The following is a 19,690-nucleotide window of genomic DNA, read 5'->3' as shown; positions in this document are numbered from 1 at the left end:
TTTTTTTTTTTAAAAAGACATTGTGTAGTTTTTTTAATATTATATATAGAAATTGCCTTATTTAGGTTGAATTCAGTGGTAGAAGGAAAGAGTATATACTGTTCCCAAAAGAAATAAATTACTATTCACTTGTTAAGCAACAATTTTGTAACAAACAGTGTTTAGTGGGATAATTATTAATTAGTAAGGTCCATGGAAATTATATTGGATGTAATCAATATTAGTGAGAGAAAAATACTGTGACTATTGTTCTTTTAACATTAATTTTAGGTTGTCTTTAAGAGTGTTGCTGAGTAATTTTTCAGTAATTTTATTTAATTGATTACTCAAATTCGAATCCTAAAGAAGGTAAAAATTAAGACTTTATTTATCTCCTTTTTTTAATTTTAGAAAAAAATTATTTTTGTATTTGATTTATTTTTTTCTCTAATTGCCGGTCATCCATAATGTCTGTATTTTTTTATCCAATATTTAAGTATTTTAAGTAAATTCTAGTCATCTTATGTTATGTAATTGATGTTTTTAATTCATCAAATTATTCTACCTGTTTTTAATTAATTTTTTTTTTTTTGTAGAAATCTTGACCAAAAGAAATAAATTATAGCTTCTTAGAGGTGGATGATATTTGTAATTTTTTGATTGAATATTGATGATGATTGATCATATTCTTATCTTTGAACACAAGTTTGTTTAAGTGACAGATATATGTGTTGTTAAGTAGGGACAAGGAGTGTTAGAAGCTAAGGACAACTAAGATGATGCGGACAAGATGTTTATCTAAATGACACATATATTATACAATGACAAATAGCTAAGCTAACGGTTCCATAAAGATTTAGTTGGATACTAATCAAGCATGCATGATAAAATAATATCGGTAGCAGTTACACTCAACGTATTTCATAAGTTTAATATTATTATTAATTTTTTTAAAAATCTAGTTTATCAATCTACTATCAAAGTCAGCTTAAATACCTCTGTTCATGAAATCCCATTGGACACATGCACAATGTTTAGCCAGATTAAAAACATTTTCCACCTCAGCTTTAATATTATTGGGGCCTCGAGACCCATGTGTCAACATATAATTGTTTGCCATCATCATGTATTCATGTGGCCCATTTCGTAATCTCATGATGGCATAATTAAACTTCAGTTGCATGTAGCCAATCACGAAAAAGTCAGAAAAAGAATAAGTAAGTGTGTATATATATATATATAATTATTAACATTTAATTTTGGTTCATAAATATTAATAATTCGCGTAATTATTAGTTGTGGGAGAAAGTCCAAAATTTTGGTTAAGTTGTGTATTTAGGACAGCGATTGTAACCTGCCCTATTGATGAAGTTGACGGAAATCAAGTAGTTGATTATGATAATTAATAATTTATGAAGAATATTTGATAAAATGATTTTTTTTTAGTAAAACAAACGGCAGTAGGTGGGTAAAATTGTCACCTAAACATGGAAAACAGCGTGAGAAACTGAGGCGGCGCCCGTGAACGATTACGTCCTATAATTACGTTGTAATAGAAGGGCATAATGGGAAATAAATATCTTGGCTTGATAACGGGTCTGTAGTGGAACCTTCGGAGGAAAACGGAGCGTTTTATTCTTCTATTTGATTTATTCTAATGTTTTGTTTAATTACATAAATTTCTTCTGTGTCCCACAAAATTTCTCCTCCGTGTCTGGTAAAAAATTTCTGCAATATACATAAATAATATTAGGTAATAATATTACTTCTTACTTTAAGTAGTTTATTTTAATAAGCCTATTTTTCAATAAATTTTGTAAAATATTCATGGAAACCTTCTTATTTTAAGAAATGATTAGACTGCCCTTTGTTTACTCAATCCTTTTTACATTGTGTATGGTTGTGCTTCAAGATGAGCAATCGAACATGTGACGTTATTTTATAATTCTCTGTGAATAGCGTTGAAATTATAGATCCACATGACAGTGTCGCTCAAATGTCGTCCTCTAGATTATTACTCAATATATTTTTAGACAAAAAGAATGGGCAAATCAGATTCGTGTGTACATATTCATGATTGGTTCACATTATTCTTGGCTAAAGAAGCAATCGTGCAATACGTTGCAATGGAATGAGATACTCTAGAAGGGAAAAAATAAATGAAGGCATGAAGCCAAGTTGTAAGATCAAAGGACGCATCTTATGAGTATGTATATGAATAATGAATCTTTCTTTTCCCTCTCTTTTTTTTTTCGGTTGGCAAGGTCAAGTACAGCTATCTGTAGAGTGGCCATCAAGTAAAGACATGCCATCGTAGAGCTTTTCCAGTTTTCCAAAAGGATAAAAGAAAAAAAAATGCCTATTAAGCAATGCCTACACATTAAGGAAGTTCGGGACAAACTTTTACGTTCATTGTTTCTTGTTCAACACTCTTATAGCTTTATTCATCTAATGTACCATCATATAATGTAAGATATAAATGCTGCGTGTGTAGTATGACAGCTCAAGAGAAGCACAGCCTAATGGCTCTTGTGGGCTAGGGGCATTTAGATGCCCTTCTCATTGTTGAAACCTAATTTATGGGCTCAACAAAAGAAGTGAATATAAGCAAAAAAGTGGACTAACGTAGTTCCAAATTAGGCAAGAAACTTCAATGTCTAAGCTAGATTGCTCGACATTGGACAAATACCAACTATAAATTTGAGCTAATGAACAAAGGGCGGGCCATCAAGGATTTATATTACTGTAACTATGAAAACATGGTATTTACTGACAACTATGCATTATAACACAATAGATTTTCATCATACCTTTCAATCTACATAGCTGGTAAGGTCATCAATTATTGATGATGGGAAGAAAAGGCCCTTAGCTTTTAATGAAAGGGTATTTTGATTCGACATAACTTTCAGAATCCCACATGAATGATCCAAATGCTACTGCCTCCAGTACTAGCATGGTCAATCCTAAAAATGTGACTGAAATCACTTCATCTTTAGATGTGTCGATTGAACCGTCTTCAAGAACTCTGATATCAGGTCTCCCGAATAAGGCTTGTGTCTGCTTTTCAATCAATGAAATAGCTTCCTTCGATCTTATGGTTGCATATCTTTGAAGTGTCTCTGCATCTAAATACATAACATAGGATCTCAGCCTATATGATTTTCCTTCACCACCATCCATAAAGCTTTCACCAATAGTTCCATCATCATTGGGCGGGATTCTGATCAAGGAATCTGGATCCCAGAGACGGCTCATTGGAGATGGTTCTCGTTCTTCATATCTAACCTTGTCTTCATCAAAACCCTCAGGAAGAGTTTTCATTGTTCTCTCGAGTTGAAATCGTTGATCAACTCTTCTGAGGAAATAACCATACATGATGGAAGCAGCATACAACTTTCCGAGTTTGATTTTGCTAATCTGAATAATGGTATCAAGGGGACCCACCAGTCGCTCCCCAAGTACAAGAGACAAGTGGCTCTGTATCATCTCAAATGCTTCAGGAGAATGAACTGATTCTAGTTTCTGTTCTTGATTTGGCCAAAAATCCACTCTTCCGACAGGATCTGAGGTTTCTCTTATCTTAGGAATCATTGAAATATCATTCTCCACAAATTTCTGGACTATCAAGCAGTATATTATCTCCTCCAATGCCTTCTGTCTTTCCGTCTCTTTGACTTCAGCTATTCTCCTACAATTCAAAGGATTCAGTTATAGTGGCTACTCAGTAACAGTAACCAAGATATTTAACAACTTTTGATAAAAATTGAGCTGAAAAATAAAAAATAAAACACCTGGGAACACATTTAAAACCAGGCAAACAATTAAAATATTATGCTAAAACATATTTTAACATTTTGAATGTCGTGGACAGAATTGATAAAACTGGAAAAGAAAGCACTCCAAGCATGCTCATATCTTCACACTACAGTTATAATAATAATAAATTAGGCTCAAATAAGCTAATTTTGCAGTAGTTAACAATTAGTTTACATGTGTTATAGCTCCCTTCCCATTTTTGTTTCCCTTCTTTTAATAACTTTTGTTCTTCCAAAACTCTACCATTGTTTTTTAGCAGAATCATTCAAATGTGACTATTTTATGTCCAATTAAATTTCAAACACTACATTTTCTTCTAAACATATCATTCTTGAATCTGGATAGTAAAGGACGATTTGACAATGTGCTTCAAGCAATTCAAGTTAGTTTTATAATGTATTATTGCAAAGATGTGTCAGCAAAACTTGAATTTAAAATTTAATTAACAATTTGATATCTCAAAGAGGCATAGAGGAATAGAATATCCTACAACATAATATTTAATTCATATGTTTTTTTCTCCTAATATCAAAAATCAATAACCCTGATAAAGAATTTTTGGCTAAGGTCTCAAATTCTATTGTGTTAGTCCACCAGAAGTTAGATATTCTAACTTACTCTTCTCTCACACACTCAACGGTTAATGAAGTTCAGTAAAATAAACCAAGGTTGTAACTGAAGAAACATATATAGAATTATAACTTAGGAAGAGAAGTCAATAATTCAAATTTCTCTAAGCTGAACTACCATGCTCTACTTTAGGAAACTAAAGTGCGTGACTAGCACATCCTCTTCCTGACTATTATAGGTCCCCTTTAAGTGATCCAAAATGCAACTGTAGCAGTCTAATTTATTGCTTCTATCTCCACTTCCACCACCGTATGGTCTACCAGGCAACTAAACTCAACTAAGCTATAAGACTAACTAAACAGGTTGGTTATCAAATCATCTCTGGTATTGCATTCCAAATAAAATTATCTCCCTAGCAACCCAAAGTACTGTAAGTGGCATCATGTTTGAAAATACAGCCCCAAAATATGTGATAAAACTGCATTTTTCAGGCACATGGTCTTGCTAGCTTATGACATGAATAGAATTCATAAATTGGACAAACTGTTAGATGGAAATGAGTTTCAAAAGAAGTGGTGAATGGAGATTTAACTCACTGGTAAAGGAGATCCTGAGAAGTATCTTCTCTCTGGACATTTTTATCAATTTGAATGTTCTCCAGTTGCTGATCAATGGCTGCAGGGAGTAAATGCGGATGCGTTTGCAATATTTGTGCTAAAAGCTGGCCAACAGGGGATTCAAACTGAAGAGGAGCAATTGGTACCACATTCTGATCTGAACTCCCTGATGCTCTAACAGTTAAGTCTCTCATGCGGCACTTGTCCATTCCATTTCCTAGCTTTGGGATGCAAAATGACGGACAGCTCTAATAGAGAAAAGATTCTATGAGACACTAAGAAATGATTAAAAAGCAAATGAACAAAAAAATTCATGCAGATTTTGCATCAAGCCTCGAGCCAAAAATAACGGTCCTCTGGCCCTGCAACCAGAGATGCAACATAATGGAGCCAAAACTTTGTCCAAGGTAGGCCCACGACAACTGTAATCTAGTCTAACAGAAGTTCACAGTTTTAAGTATTTATAGAGAAAACTATAAGTGCTTTGAATCTTATAATTTATATTTTGTCGTGCAGTTATATCTATTAAGCAACACAGTATTGTTATTGATAGTGTCAACTAAACCAGATTATTAAAAAGTCAAACTTTTATTTCTTCACCTTCCCTTGCGCATTATTCTCTTTCGCAGGATAACCATTTCAAGACACTTATTATAAGCTACATCATTCCCAATTATGTTGCAATTCTCAAATTCAATATTTTTTTTTCAAGATTTCTTCTTTTCTTTCCTATTGCTAATCAAGACTCACCTAAAAGGCCTCTAGAGTCTCAACGTGAAAATCACTCAAGCGAGTGTCCTAACTAATTTTTACAACAGGAGTACACAAGACAAGGTCACCCAAGAACCAAGGCATCATCTAGACAATAAATATTATACCACAAATTTTGAGAACAGACGAAGTCCAAATCAATTTTTTAGCCTGCTACCTGTCTCCCGGGATTCAAACTCAGATGGCCAACCAAAGAAACCACTCGAGCAGGGCCCCGGGGGCAACATATCACGAATTATTCTCTCTTAAAATCTATCAATAAAATTTATCTACAGAATAAATATATAAGGACAATTGTGAACCACAAATTAACTAACATATAAGATTATGCCAAAAACCATAAACATCTATCAAGCTCAGCTAAAACAAGTGGAGCTTATCATTTTGGTTAGTTGCAGAAAGTAAAATGACCATATGGGTGTATAAATTAAAACTTTCCGTTTTACTGCTCCTACTAATCAAAATTATTCTATCAAGCAAACCTAGATAATAAAATTATTCAAAGGAAATGAAATAATAATGATGATGATGATGATTAAAAAAAACTTACCTTGAAAAAAAGTGAAGAACAAAGATACTTGGAATGAGGAACAGAATGGAAGTGCTGTCTGAAACTAAAACCGAGACCTCCAGTTGATGGACTTATCAACAACACATCACTTGCTGCTCCTGCTAACTGCACCATTCCTTTATTTTTTTATTTGTTGATATTTTTATTTTTATTTGTTATTTATTCAGCAAAAGACCTCCAATTTCAACCCACAGGCCAAGAAAGAAAGACACAGAGAGAAGACGTTGAATGGGGTTCTTGCGGTAGTTATTTATTTATATTTATATATATAGAGGGGGGATATTTTAAGTTTCATGGATGCGGTGCCGTTTTACTCAAACAAAATAACAAATTATTTTGGAAGGGGCCTATCCTTCGGATCCCTATTTTATTGAATTATATTTTATTTATGCTATAGTTTTAAAATTATTTCGTATAGATCCCTTTCGATATAGCATTACAAAATAAAAACACCTATATAACACAATAATGAATTGAGTGTGCGTTAAATGGTGTTAAGAGCAATATTATTCTACCAACTTAAATTGAATTGTACTTATTAGTAAATTACGTTAGGGGTATTTTTGTATTGGTATTTTTTATTAAAAATTAGAGTGCATGCTTATTTTTTTAAAAAAAAATTGATCAGATTTACTGTTAAAAAATTAATAAAAATGTTACAGAAATTAATAGTTGAAGCAGAAAGCCAGTCTTGCAAATATATATTTTCCCACAGGAATTATTCAAAAGATTATCAAAATCCAAAGCAAAAGCAGATGTTTATAAACCATAAAATATTTATCTATGATATTTGAATTTATCCAGGCCCTAGCTTATTCACCAAGAGATGATCGTTATACATGCGACCAAAAGCATCAGTGTTTTGTATTTGAAAATATACATCCCAAGAAATCATTCTTCAACCTGCAAAATATATAGAAGAATCACAAATATCAAATTAACTAGAAATATTACAAATTTTTTAAAACCTGTCAAAATTAAGATAACGAATTAATAAAAGAGTAAATTTCAGATTACTCTTGTGAAATGATAATTTTTAAGAAACTTATAAATTATTGTAAACTTCAACTTACCTTTTTCTTATTAAAAAAATAAAGAAATAAAAGGGGCGAGTTGATGAAAATTTTTTATCTTCTTAAGTGGTGTAAGTTGGGGTTTACAAAAATTTAGAAATATTTTACAGAATGTCATTTCATGGGAGGACAATTTGAATTAATTCTTAAAATAATTTTAATATTAAATATAGGGTACATCAAGAGAATCCAAAAAAAAAAAAAAATTCTAAGTAGATAAAATGTTGATAGAGACAAAATAAAATCGATGTTAGTTTATCTGATGTTTAAGTTAATTGAGTAAAATTGACAACGATTTAACTTATTTGTATAAAAAAAATTTTATTAATAACTGCCAATGAAAGAAAACAGAAACAATTTAGATTAAAAAATTATATGGTCTTTAAAATAATTCATACCTGTTTTTTATTGTTCAAAGACAGGTGGTGCTTTTATTCTCATTATTGTCCCGGGTCAAAATGAGGCGCAATGAATCATGTTTCATTTGCAAATCATCACAACAAGCTTGCAAATCATTGTACTTAAATTGCAGCTCTCTTAATCCGTCTTCCACTGTTCTAGGTCTTGAAGCTTCAAGTTGCATATTTGACCCATGGACATGGGTTTGATTCTCTGTAACATCAACTAATACTTCTTTCACATCCTTAATTTGTTTTTCTTTCAGCAGCTGAAACAATTTTTTTTTTTTTTTTTGTTTTGAAAAGAAAGCAAAACTTTCATAACTTCAAACAACACTGTTCAATACATTTTGAATATCTGCTGGTAATGATTCCAACTAGATAGTAGATGTATTTGCTCCTACAACATTTTTAGCTAAGAAATGGGCACAAACATTACAAGTTCTAGGGACATGTCTGAACTTTACCTTTTTAAACTCCTTTTTTGTTATCTTGTATTTCTGTAATTACCCAACTTATACTTGTTCTGTTGCCCTTTGTGTTATTCAATAAATCAAGCACACCTTTACAATCTATCTCCATGATCAAAACAGACAAATTTGCATTTCTAGCCACCTATAAGCCCCACTCGATAGCGTTTTTGGGAGGGTGCTCCCACTTCTGTTGCTCATCATTTCTAACCTTGTAGAATAGTGATGCATCTGTTTTTACAGTCCTATGATAGGCTTCTAGCACTGATTCCGCCTTAGCTGTTGAGATTCTTGGATCAATCTTCTTGCCTTCGAAAATCAGTTTGTTTCTGTTGTTACTTGAATAAGAAAAGAAAACAAAGTTTACAGATGGAAATGAGAGCCATCGTGAATTGTCAAGAGAACTTCACTCAATTCATAAACTGAAAACATTACACTTTAAAGCTTAAATAACACACCAAAACCAAATAACAACCCACTAGAATCATGGTCCAAAGATTGTGCCACGATCTCAGCAAGAACAACAAAATAAATAACCAACACCAGAAAAATAGGAAAAGTTTGAAACATTCAACTAAGCAACTTCTATGTCTCCACATCAGCAGTCCTAAACACATCTTCTAACAGTTTCTTACATACCACACTACCCAACAATATGTTACCATTAACTTAACATCAGTCCTACTCCAAGAGAAGAACAAATCATAGATAAGACTGAGAATGTCTTGGTTTGAGCCATTTTGAGTTTGGATTGAAAATGGAGTATGAAGCCAAATTTTCTTTGCTACTTTGCATTCTAACAAGGCGTGATTAACGATTTCCACCTCTCTGTTACACCTCTGGCGAATTGGATCTTCTAAACACTTTCTTTTCCACAAATTTTCAACAGTTGGCAATAAGTTCTTAGCTGCTCTCCATATGAAAATTTTGATTTTTTCATGGAGCTCGAGAGACTTAGAACATTCTACCTTTTGGAGCTGCAGTTAGAGCTGTTGGACAAATTTAGAGCTTTGATCTTGAGGGTTATCTAATAGCCACTTTTTACATAATACTCCCCTCGTTTATCATAATGCCACAATAGTTCATCTTCCTTCTAATTTCTTGGAAGAGGAATTTTGAGAATTACCTCCATATCTTCCTGCATAAAAAACTGGTTTAGCTTGGTTTCATCCCACTTGTTCTCATCATCAATCAATTTAGCCATAGTAGTTTCTATGGGTAAAGTTGGAGGTGAAATTAGCTTGAATGTGTTTGGTCTTGGAAGCTAACTGTCTTCATACATAAAAATATTGCTACCATTCCCAATTCGCCACCTTACTACCTTCTTAATGACTTGCCTGCCCCAAAGAATACTCCTTTATATAAATGATGGCTTGGAACCAACTTTTGCATTTAAAAAAGAGGAGTTTTTCAAGTACTTTGCCTGAAACACTTTAGAAACCAGGGAATTGGGGTATTAAATCAGATGCCATCCTTGTTTTGCCACCATTGCTTGATTAAAGCTAATAAAATCTTTAAAACCCAACCCTCCCTTACTTTTGGCACAACTCAACTTGTCCCATCTAATCCAGTGAATTCCCTGCTTATCTTGCTTAAATCCCCACCAAAACTTTACAATAGCTCTCGGAATGTCTTCATATAAACCCTTAGGAAGCTTGAAGACACTCATAGCATATGTAGGAACAACTTGGGCAACTGCTTTTATTGAAATCTCCTTGCCTCCACTTGAGAACATTTTGTGTTGCCAACTGTTAATCTTGCTAAGTACTTTAAGCTTGACATCTTTGAAGAAACTTGTTCTTTTCCTACCTATAATAGATGGGAGACCTAAATACTTTTTATATTTGGAAACCACATTTAAATTGAAAATGTTCTTTATTGTTGTTATCTACCCCTCCGACATCTTGCCTCTAAAAAACTTTGATGATTTATCAAAGTTAAAAATATGCCCCGAAGCCCTTGCATATTTGTTAAAGATTCCTTTCAGGTACTTGCATTCAGCCTCTAATGCTCTAGTAAAAACTAAACTGTCATACGCAAAAAGTAAGTGAGAAATTGTGACATCCTTAGCAAATCTTAGCCCTTCGATCTGCTGATTTCTTTCTGCCTGCATCAACAAATTTGAAAATGTTTCTACACATATAATAAACAAGTATGGAGAAAGAGGACATCCCTATCTTAAGCCTCTCTCTGGTTGAATAAAACCTTTTGGGACTCCATTAATAATTACAAAAAAAAAGCAGTAATAATACAACCCATTATCAACTTCAGCCACTTATTAGAAAAACCAAGCGTTTTTCATTGTTTGTTCCAGAAATCGCCATTCAACCCTGTCATACGCCTTGCTTATATCTAATTTTAAGGCCACCAATCTTTTCCTTTTCCCCTTGCTAAGTCTAATTTTATGAAGGCATTCATAATCAATAATAACATTATCCGTAATGAGTCTACTGGGTATGAATACGCTCTAAGTAGGAGAAATAATTTGAGATAGGATTGATTTTAATCTATTTGCAATAGTCTTAACTACAATTATGTAAATCACATTGCAAAGGCTAATTGACCTAAACTCAGTGACTTTTTTGGGCTTGGATGTCTTTGGAATAAGAGCAATGTAAGTGTGATTAAGGGCAGCTAAATTACCTTGCTCGTTAAGAATATGCAAGCAAGCTCCTAACACTCCCCCATGGACTGTCTGCTGATGTTTCTGGAAGAAAGCAGCAAGCAAGCCATCAGGCCCTAGGGCTTTAGTTGGGCATATCTGGGAAAGAGCTTCAACAATCTCCTCTGTTGTAAAAGGTTCCTCCAGATAATCATTCGTCTCTGGAGTTACTTTTCGCAGCATTCCTCTTAAAGCATCTTGAATCTGACTTTGACTTGGGCTGGAAGTTGTAAATGAGTTCTGAAAATACTCGCAAAACTCCTTTTCAACATCCTCTCAGTTTTCTGTCCATTGCCCTTGAGCGTTTTCAATCTCCCAAATTTTATTTTTTCTTTTTCTTTCTAAAGCTTTAGCATGGGAAAACTTGGTATTTCTGTCCCCTTCCTTCAACTAGTCAACTCTTGACCTCTGCTTCCAATGGATCTCTTCATTCATCAACATGCTGTTAATCTGGTTTTTGAGCTTTCTAATTCGGTCTCCATTTACCTCACGAGCTCTACTTTGTTTCACATACCTAAGTTGGTTAATCAGCTTTTCTTGCTTCTTTTTTCTGTCAGCGAATTCAACCTTGCTCCATCCCTTAAGATTAGCTAGCGTGCTTTTGGCCACCCTTTGGAATTGCTTGACTGGATTCCCCCCTTTTTCCCCACCAATATGAGCCCACTCTTCTCTCACTATGCATTTGCAGGCTTTATATGAGCTCCACATATCTTTATAGTGTTCTCTATTAAATAACTTTGTTACAAACCCTTTCTTTTTACACCTTTCTCTAACCTCTATTAAAATTTGGGCAATGGTCAAAAACCCAATTTACTAAATTTGTGGTTGCCAAGTCCTGAAAGTTGTTGCTTCAATCTTTGCTACAGAGGAACCTTTCCAGACATTCCTCAATATGATGTGGTTCGTACCTCCTCCTTGACCATGTGAATGGGTAGCCCATGTAGCCCATATCAACGAGGCTGCATTCCTGAATAGCTTCTCTGAACTTAGCTACCATGCTTATATTTTTGTCATTGCCCATGATTTCTCTTGTAAATGCAATACTTCATTAAAATCACCAGAGCAGCACCAAGGATAAAAGAAAATACATGCTAGCCTCTCCAGCAATGTCCAAGTGTGGTGTTTTTGCTTGGTTTCTTGGTGGCCATAAATCCCTATACATCTCCACACCTTGCCACTTTCTTTATACACTATTGCATCAATATTGTGAGAGCTAAACGATTTTATTTCGACATTCACCATATTATACCACAAATAAGGCTAAGCCTCCTTCTATTCCATTCATATCCACTGTGAACCAATTTTCAAAATTGAACGGTCTACCTTCTACATTAACCCGCTTGGCCAACATTTTTACAGTAAAAGAAAATGTCAGGCTGATGCAGATGGATAATTTTCTTAATGGCCAGGCACGCTTGAGGCTTCTCTAGACCTCGAACGTCCTAGCTTAGGATCTTCATTGCTACCGGCGGGGTTGGCCACTAGGTCCCACTGATCTATCCTCCACCATCTCATTTGCTGCCATCCCTGTTTCATTCTCTGCATCCACTAATTTCAGCTGAAACTTTGCTCGAGGGGAGCAAGGGAAGCATCCAATATCGAGCTGTTTTAATGCGCTGAAAATTCTCATCTTTTACTTTCGGGGCTCACCCAAATAATTTTGCTATTGGGCATTTTGTTGCACATTGGCCCGTTTGTACGCCCTTTTAAAATCCTTGGGTTCCTTGCTTGCAACTCCCACTTTCTAATTTTCGACCGAGTGAGACTATTAGCACCCCTAAACAATCCTTTTGAAACCCCTTCTTTAATTATATTTCATTTAATACCAAAAGTACCCTTTTTCTAAATAAATACTATTTTCATTTATAAATTTTGTAATTTCTAATAACTTTCTCACTCTTTTAATCTTAATAATTGGATTCCTCTCTTCAAACTTTCTTTATTATTTAATTTCTAAAAAAAATTAAAAGAAAAAGTAAGAAAACCTTATAAAATATTGAATATTTTATGGGTACAATACAATTTTATCATACATATAAACTTTGGGTGTAACAATTAGTTTGAGAATCCTTGAAAAATAATAATTTGTAGTGAGATACAATTTTATTTTATTTATTTTCTCACAATGTTGTATCCTAATTTTGTTGCTACATATATTACAAGAGTATTATTTTGGCTTAAAAATTTGCTTCTTAAATTAATTTAATGATTAAAAAAAATTTATAGATTGCTTCTTAAATTCAGATTATTCTAATGATTAAAAAAATTTATATTGTGTAAGTAAAATGAAATTGAAGAGCGAAAGAAAATATAAATGAAATTAATTTTATTTATATTTATTTTTAAATATAATTATAATATCACAGAAGTTTTATAAGATCAACGAAGGGTCCAATAGCCCAACTGTTTTTGACCGAATTTTGTCTTTATTTGGCCCATTTACCACCTCTTCTTCATCTGATCCGGCCTGTCCCCCAGCAAGATTTTTTAAAATATCCCCTAGCCCTTCACTTTCCCTCCAACTTCCATTTCCCGCCTGCACTTTCTTGTTTTTGAGGTAGCTGTCATTTCTGTACATGGTTTGTTTTCATTAACATGTAACCCTGCTGATTTATCTGATTCCCTTATGAAGAAATATTGAATTTTCTGATTTATTGTATGGGTGTAGATTGTTATTTGTGTGTCACTAAGTTTGATCCTAACATGGAAGCTGGCATCTGCAGTTGCGGAAATATGAGGAAGCCCTTCAACTGTGTGAACAGACTCTTCCTGACGCTGAGAAGAATTTTGCATCAGTGCTCACTGATAACGGAAGTGTAACTGACTCTCTTGCAAGGCTGCGGAGGTGGCGCCTCATATCCAAGTCCTACTTTTGCACGGGAAAGCTTGAGGTGGCAATAGATTTACTTCAGAAGCTAGAGCGAGTTGGATCCATGAGCGACAAGTAATGCAGAACTTTTATCACGCATAAATAATTCTTGAATTTTCTATGTCCACTTACATTGGGGAATTTCTTTCTTAGCATTATTTGAACTATATAGTGCATGGAAGTGAGATATTGGAATCATCAATATCATTAGCTGCCACTATTCGTGCACTTCTACATCGCAAGGAACCCTATTTACTGCTCCTAAGTTATTTCTTTGCCTGTATTTTTGAGAAAATAGTCATTAGAATTCCCCTGCGGTCCTTATTTGGATGTACTTAATAAATTGGACGCATGTAATCTCTATTACTCTGATTTGTGTTATGAAATAGATAAAGAAATAGGCCATCTCCATTTTTTGGAAAATCATGAGTGCAAAACTTGGTGGTTTATGTAACTGGGAGGAATCTGGCAGAACCACAATGTGTTTTACTTTTCATGGATCATCACAGAAACAAAATTTGTCAATCCTTTGAAATTGAAGCGTTTTAATAGCTAGACAAAATCCAATGCAGAATGGTTCTTGCAAAGGACCAATGGCATTTTCAGAGCCTTGATAGTTAGCTTTGTATGTCAACAGGACTTTGGGATCTGGTTGGGCTTACCTATTGTTGCCTTGATTTGTTTATTTGTTGTCTTCATTTGTATTTGTTAAGCTACCATTTCTCCAAAAGTTTAGGCTCTAAGGCACTCTTTCATGTGCAAGACACATGTTCATACACTACCACAACTACAACGTGTTCAAATTCTATTTGTATGATGGAGTGAATTGAACAGAAGACCACAGTCAATCTGGTGTTAATACTATACTAAGTAAACACTCAGCATAATAGATAAACCATAGCTGTTCATTTATTTCTAGAGAGGTGCAGGGAGTAATCCTTCAAATCAATAGTAGTCGTTGATGCTTAAGAAGTAGGATTTATATTATGGAAAAGAGAACATTGAAGAGGTGTGCGCTGTTTTATGTAGTTTTGTTTACAATATCCTTGGTTGCTTGTAGTTTTAGTTTTAAGTTTCTTCTCAGCTCCTCTGGTCTTTTAGTTTTAGTTGTAAGTTTTTGGAATTTACAAGGCAAGTCATTTATATATAAAAATAGTGATTTTGGAGAGAAAATATAACCCAGATATTGCTGCTATAAACACTCGACAGCAATATGAAAACCAGGTTCTGGTACAAGAAATCAGGTTGGCTGTGAAATGATGTGTAAAACCTAACTAAAACTAAAATTTCATCAATGATAGAGAGCTTAACTTAATTTAAGTTTTCCGAATGCAGTGAGAATTTTGTTTCCTTAACAAGACACTAAGAAAGAAAATCCAAGACTTGATCGATGAGAAAATCATATGGAGATTTCTTGTGGAAAATCAATATAATATCTAAGCCAAAAGTAATACCCTGTATCCTAAACCACAGCAAACCTAAAATTTAGCAAAATACAACTAAGTTATAAAAAAAAAATCCACCTGGATATTAACTTGATAAAACCTGATAATGCGATCAATAAGAAATAGAAACAGCTATTTGCGACTCCAATTAAACCTACATTTAGTTTAGACAATGCCTTGGATTTTCCTTGTTTCTTCCCCCGGTTTTTGCTTCAGCATCTTGTCATCTACACTAATTAGATTCAGTATTTGTAATCTCTTAAGCTTGTAGGGCAAGCTTTTCTGGGTTAAATGTTTTTCACAAACTAAATATTATATGTGGCTCAAATGTATGGCATATGAATGGTTATGTGTGATTTTTGGACAAATTTAAGTGCATGTGCATGTTGTAGAAGATTGCACAGAATTGATAGAATTAATTAGGTTGGGAATCAGAAAATCCAGAAGTTTGCTGCATGGTGTCATTTTCGCAAAATCTTCTGTATCGTGAATTCAAATCCCATTGCATAAAATCAAGTGAAACCTATCCTTTTTTCTGGATTCAGTGCTTTATTTGTCTGTCCTTTAATTTTGGATGGGGTTGAGAGTTAAGTGGTATGAATATTAATTTGTCTTATGATTAATTTATTTTACTACGCTTTTGAATTTCAGAGTGCTGGGAATGAAGCAGTTAAATCAGGAAGGTATACAGAAGCAGTGGAGCATTACACTGTTGCTTTATCAACCAATATCGAATCTCGCCCTATTGCAGCTATCTGTTTCCGCAATCGTGCTGCTGCACTTCAAGCTTTGGGCCAAATTGCTGATGCTATGGCAGACTGTAGTCTAGCAATGGCCCTCGACGAAAATTACACTAAGGTTTGCCTCTATAATTTATCTTTGGTGCTTCTTGGTGGCACAGTAGCTCACTTGGATACAATGAGGAAGATTTGTCAGATGACATTTTCCGTTTTCCTCTGTGTGTCTTTGTCTGTCTTTCAAATTATGCTGTTGCATCATGTGATGTGTACTTCTTTTAAATTCTTAAACCTACCCACTGAAGTAAAGCTGCCAGTTGTTTAGCAGAAGAAGTTTCTTGAAGAAATCTATTAGTTAAATCTTGGATGTGGTAAATGAGTGTTTCTCAAATCTGGAAACAATCTGAATACAAGTTTAGACTGTTGCCTGACTAATTACCTGTACATGTATTTGATCATTAGAATTTTGAGTATTTCCATTTTTTCCCCTTTTCTTTAAAAGGCAAATCCACTAGGTTTGTTTGCTCAAAATGTGATGAGACGTGAAAGTGTCAGTTTCTATTGATTTGAGAATTGCCTGGAAGCTATCAACCGTTTCAATTTCTTTTGAGACTTAATTTTAATTACTTTCTTGTTAAAATTAATGTCCATTATTTTCTTGTCAATATAAATTTTGACTGTCCTTGCTGCTTACTTTTGTGCTTGCATTAGACTTTATCTTAATACTATTTTATCTCCATGTCCGACTATTCATCCCCTTTCAGGCTGTTTCCAGAAGAGCTGCCTTACATGAGATGATCAGAGACTACACACAAGCAGCTAGTGACCTTCAGAGGCTTGTATCAATTCTTGAAAATCAATCTGCTGAAAAGGCCAAACAGTCAAGATCACCAGGTAGGACCATTAGCAGCAGAGACATAAGGCAAGCTTGTCGACTTGTGTCTTCAATGGAAGAAGATGCGAAGAAGTGAGAGCCACTGGATTTCTACCTAATCTTGTAAGTCTATTCCGTTGGAGTCTTTTGAACTTATATTTTCTGTATAGCCTTTGTCAAACATGTTTTATCAGAATTACTGACTCAAAAGTGGATCGGCAATGTCCTGTGAATAAAAGAAATAATACTTATGTTATAATGGATCAGTCCTTCTAGTGCTTTAGAAGTCATGATCTTGATGTGCAAAATTGTTTTCTTTCGGGATGCATCTTTTTTCTACTTTTCCCACAGCTCAAAATCAGTTGTCTTGACATGTTTTGTATTATTCAGATGCTTTTCCTTGTCAGAAGCAAAATAAACCTCAAAATTTATTTTAATCTTGTTTAAGTTACAATTATGAATAAGAAGAGCTTATGCAAGGTTCTTAGGTGAATTTTTAAACTAAACAGACCTTTAAGTTGTTTACCATTTCTTATTGTGATACCATGGGAGTTAAAGCTTTTGATACAGCAGCTGATATAAAAAAGGCATACCGAAAGGCAGCACTCAAACATCACCCAGACAAGGTCCCACATCTCCGTACCTTAACTTATTTCCAATGACTGCTTGTCTGCTGCTTGATACAGGCTGGACAGTTCCTGGTAAGGACTGAGAATGGAGATGAAGGACAACTTTGGAAAGAAATTGCTCATGAGGTTCAAAAGGATGCTGACAGGCTTTTTAAAATGATTGGAGAGGCATATGCAGTACTTTCAGACCCCAATAAGGTTTGCTTTCCCTTTGTACAACATGAGAGCTTTTAATGTGTGATGATATGTTGTGGGTATTAAACACTACTGAGGTATGCCATCGACCTCCACCTTGTTATCTGCATTTCACTTTTAGTTGTTAGTCTTAAAATTTCTTAATGTAGATTCTTGTTCTTTTGTCTGTTTCTGAGTTTTTGACATATTAATTGTTCAATAGGTAAGCATTTGGTCAAAACATTATACCTAGTTGCTTTAGCCTCTATGAGAGTTTATGTAGCAGATGTGGGAATGAAAATTGGACTAATCCATTCATGGATCTGGACAAGATATACAAAGCTTTTATCATAGTTCTGCACAGGATAACTTTTTTACAATACATAATTACTCGAAAACTGGAAATATGGATGACTTTAACTTCAACCTGGGAAATTCTTCAAATCCGAAGGATTGAACTTGTTCTAATACCTAAATTTAACTCACAATCATCTGTTTGAGACTTAATAGTGATAGGGTTAGCTCATCACATGCCTCATTGCCTATTTTGAAAACTAGTCTGTGCTATTAGTGCAGCCCCTGCCTACATTTGCAAGTTAAAATTGTCAGAACTTCACTGCATTATAACTTCGTTGATATTGAGCAAGTCACCAGGATGCCTAGAAAGGGTTATCATTTTTGCATTCTTGGTAGATCATTTTTAATTTGACTATAGCTTTTCTCTTACTACTTTGATGACCCTTTCTTCTCTTAACAGCGATCAGAGTATGATCAGGAACAGGAAATAAGAAAGGCTACAAAGGAAAGTCCACAGAGTAGCCATTACAGAAGATCATCAGATGCATACAGTTATGCGTATAGGAGTTCCAGAAGACAAAGTTGGCAGGATAACTGGAAGACATATGGAAATTCATATTCTCGATGGTGAGAAACAAATAGAGTAGTAACTAGTTCTATGTGGAGTCACATTGTCCACATTGTCTGAATCGAGGAGTTGGGTCAGCTTTTAAGTGGCATAAGTTCTCTGATAGATAAACTGAAGTGACTGCCGACCTCTGTTAAGGTCCAATAATTGACAGCTGTATAATGGAAGTGACTGCCATTGGGCTCCCTCACTGCAGATGCAGATATTGCATACGTTTTGTATGGGAAATTTGCTTGACCTACATAGATGAAATGAAGAGATTGGGCACGAGAGCTTTGGTTTGAAGTGGTTGTTGCTCGGCAAATATTTATCGAGGAAATCAACTGCTGAGAGAGATTTGCCTTTGTCAGTGCATCTCTGCCCATCAGCTAGTTCTCAATATGGAAGAAAGACTTGGATTTTGCCATATATTCAACGCACATGAAGAAACACAGAGTTTATACACACAATTGTTCCTTTGGTTAGTATTTACAAGTACTATAGACGTTCGCATTAAGGAAGATTAATGTTACAATGTTGTAATCAACTAGGGTTTTATTTTGTGTGGTCCCATCACTTATTTGGGATTACATGATGGTTAATAAAATGATGAATGCCACTTTCAATTATTGTCAAAGGAATTAGCAGATTCTATGCTTGTACAGCTGTAATAACTATATTTATGATTGTAAATCTTTTATGTTTTCCTTATTTAGGAAATATTAGTTGTAGGCTATTTTAGATAGTTTTGTATATGGTAGTTTAGCTATGTTTAAGGCTAAATATAAGCTTGTATTCATAGTATATAATGGGAATTCTCCTCCAAGAGAAAGTACAACTTTTGCTCAAAATTCTCTGAGTTTATCATGCTATTAGAGCCTCAGTTCTGAATTCTCTTCTTCTTAGTTCATTCCCTTGTTCTTAGTTATTCGTTTTTTTTTCCAATCAAGTTATCTCAGTCTCATGTCTTCAGACAAGTGTGATGCTTTTTTGATCCGTTTTAATGGCACAAACTACTCAGCTTGGGCATTTCATTTCGAGATGTTTGTCAAAGGCAAAGATCTATAGGGACATGTTGATGGCAGGAAACCTGCCCTTGACAAAGACATAGACCAGGATAGGCACGCC

At 34.3% G+C, this 19,690-nt stretch overlaps 1 protein-coding gene, 2 long non-coding RNA genes and 1 pseudogene across 3 annotated transcripts; 2 read left to right on the top strand and 2 right to left on the bottom strand.

Annotated features, from left to right (window-relative positions):
* Positions 1 to 2,685: 2,685 nt before the first annotated feature.
* LOC102623998 (UV-B-induced protein At3g17800, chloroplastic) lies at positions 2,686 to 6,576 on the bottom strand. The gene is made up of 3 exons (XM_006471420.4): positions 6,307 to 6,576; positions 4,965 to 5,233; positions 2,686 to 3,670 (listed from the first exon to the last, which is right to left on the bottom strand). Exons 1-3 carry the CDS (start codon positions 6,439 to 6,441, stop codon positions 2,848 to 2,850), a joined length of 1,227 nt encoding a protein of 408 aa, XP_006471483.2. The 5' UTR covers positions 6,442 to 6,576; the 3' UTR covers positions 2,686 to 2,847.
* A 2,084-nt stretch (positions 6,577 to 8,660) lies between these two features.
* LOC127902066 (uncharacterized) lies at positions 8,661 to 12,530 on the bottom strand. The gene is made up of 2 exons (XR_008054503.1): positions 10,912 to 12,530; positions 8,661 to 10,375 (listed from the first exon to the last, which is right to left on the bottom strand). It is a non-coding gene; the product is annotated as an uncharacterized LOC127902066 (long non-coding RNA).
* Positions 12,531 to 13,342: 812 nt separating this feature from the next.
* Positions 13,343 to 14,222, top strand: LOC127902115 (uncharacterized). The gene is made up of 2 exons (XR_008054631.1): positions 13,343 to 13,487; positions 13,599 to 14,222. It is a non-coding gene; the product is annotated as an uncharacterized LOC127902115 (long non-coding RNA).
* A 1,190-nt stretch (positions 14,223 to 15,412) lies between these two features.
* On the top strand, positions 15,413 to 19,268 carry LOC102623404 (uncharacterized; annotated as a pseudogene).
* Positions 19,269 to 19,690: the final 422 nt, after the last annotated feature.

Source organism: Citrus sinensis, chromosome 5 (assembly GCF_022201045.2).
Source record: "Citrus sinensis cultivar Valencia sweet orange chromosome 5, DVS_A1.0, whole genome shotgun sequence".
In the NCBI taxonomy this organism is placed as follows: Eukaryota; Viridiplantae; Streptophyta; class Magnoliopsida; order Sapindales; family Rutaceae; genus Citrus; species Citrus sinensis.
The sequence above is the reverse complement of the archived record's forward strand: the minus strand, read 5'-3'. Positions and strand labels throughout refer to the sequence as shown.